The sequence below is a fragment of the Daucus carota genome, chromosome 1 (genome assembly GCF_001625215.2).
Source record: "Daucus carota subsp. sativus chromosome 1, DH1 v3.0, whole genome shotgun sequence".
In the NCBI taxonomy this organism is placed as follows: domain Eukaryota; kingdom Viridiplantae; phylum Streptophyta; class Magnoliopsida; order Apiales; family Apiaceae; genus Daucus; species Daucus carota.
The window spans coordinates 9,002,450-9,004,271 of NC_030381.2; the positions used below are offsets into that span (position 1 = coordinate 9,002,450).

At 41.8% G+C, this 1,822-nt stretch overlaps 1 protein-coding gene across 1 annotated transcript; it reads left to right on the top strand.

Annotated features, from left to right (window-relative positions):
• The first annotated feature begins 656 nt into the window (after positions 1–656).
• Positions 657–1,550, top strand: LOC135151057 (uncharacterized). The gene has a single exon (XM_064088562.1). It carries the CDS (start codon positions 657–659, stop codon positions 1,548–1,550), a length of 894 nt encoding a protein of 297 aa, XP_063944632.1.
• The last annotated feature ends 272 nt before the right edge of the window (positions 1,551–1,822 follow it).

The following is a 1,822-nucleotide window of genomic DNA, read 5'->3' on the forward strand; positions in this document are numbered from 1 at the left end:
CTGAGTGGTGTATGTACGTGCCCCTGAGTGGTGAATGTACTGATATATATTCAATTAAAATAAAACGATTTAAGTCAGAATATTTATTGTAATTAATGCCATATCTTCAGTTACATTTTATTTTGTATTATATACGGAATCAAAACGTTTTGTGAGATATACTGATAACAAAAAGATAAAAACCCTAGCTGCTACTCTTCTCTATTTTTCTCTCTGCAAAAATACATACAGAACAGATTGCATAGGTTTTCTGGGCGAACTGAGGTCAGGTCACTGTTGATCAATTGCGTATCTGTGAACGAGTTGATCTGAGCTGTTTTATCCTGGAGGCGATATTGCTGCAACCCAACACAGCGTAAGTGGGGAAATTATCGTTTCAAGAACAATCTAGGCTTTTCAAGGGCTAGGCGACTCAGCTGTTATTCTGATTTTGATCAGTATTTGATAAAGCTTCGCAAGCTAAGTGATTTCTGTCTTTTCTTGTCAATTTAAGGTACTGATTATATTTTTGTTTTGCCTTCGTGTATTGTTTCGTTATTTGGTGCCTTGCCTGTTCTTGTTAATTCCTGATATATAACTGCCTCATTGTTGCGCTAATAGTTTAATATTTCCAACAATCTTGAAACTATAATTTGTGTTATATAGTTATTAGCAAGATGGTTAACGAAACTGGAACTCCTATGACTGTTGTTGGTGCTTCTAGTTCTGGTTCTGGTGGTACTGCTGCCATTGATTGGGCTACGTACCGTTTCCCTCAGCCTATTGATTTATCGGGCATGCCTGATAAATTCAGTGGGGGGGCTTCCTTTTCTCGTTGGCAGAAAAAGATGAAGCTCTGGTTAACGGTTAAGGGCTTATGGCCAGTGGTGCAGTATGATCCTCCTGTTGTGGATCAAGAGAAGGCTGATTCTGCAAAGGTTTATGCTGCAAAGGTTTATGCTTTGTGGGCTGAAAAGGATGGGGTGGCTAGGGCTGCTATTTTGGCAGCGTTAGCGAACACTCTATTCGATGTATATTCATCGGATGCCTATACTGCTAAGCTTTTGTGGGAGAAGCTGGACCAAACCCACAATACTGATTCTCAAGGTCTTGCGAAGTATAGTGTGGCGAGGTTTCTTGATTTCAAGCTGGTGGATGGAAAATCCATGACGGAACATGTGCATGAATTTGAGATGTTGGTGCATGCTTTGAAGGAGTCCGGAATGGACCTGCCTGAAAAGTTTCAGGTTATGTCCGTGATTGAAAAACTCCCAAAGTCTTGGGAAGAGTTTGCTCTCTCCCTGAAAAGACAAAAAGGAGAGATCACTTGGACTAATCTGATGTTGGACATCTCTGTGCAGGAGCAGCACAAGTCCAAACAAGGACATGTGATGCCTGCTGAGCATGGGAGTAGTTCGAAGGTGAACGTAGTAACAGTAGGACAGAAAAGGAAATCTGTCACTAAGAAGGATAAACCTAAGAAGACAAGAACAAGGCTAAGAAACCAAAGGCAAACAAGCCATGTTGGTCTTGTGGACAGGTTGGTCATTGGAGCAAGGACTGTCCCATGAAGAAAGCTAAGAAAGCTGGTGTGGTAGCTCAGGCTAATACTGTGCTTGGAACCACGAGTGGGCCTGTGGCTAACATGGTTGTTGGTGAGGTTGTTGCCTCTGAAACCAATGACGGGTATGTTGCCTACAACCCTGAACTGTTTTCCGCTAATCTGTCTCATGAATGGTTGATTGATACAGGAGCTAATGTGCATATTTGTGCTGATATTACTCTCTTTGTATCTTATCAACAGTGTCATGGAGTGACAGTGAGGATGGGGAATGCAAGTGCT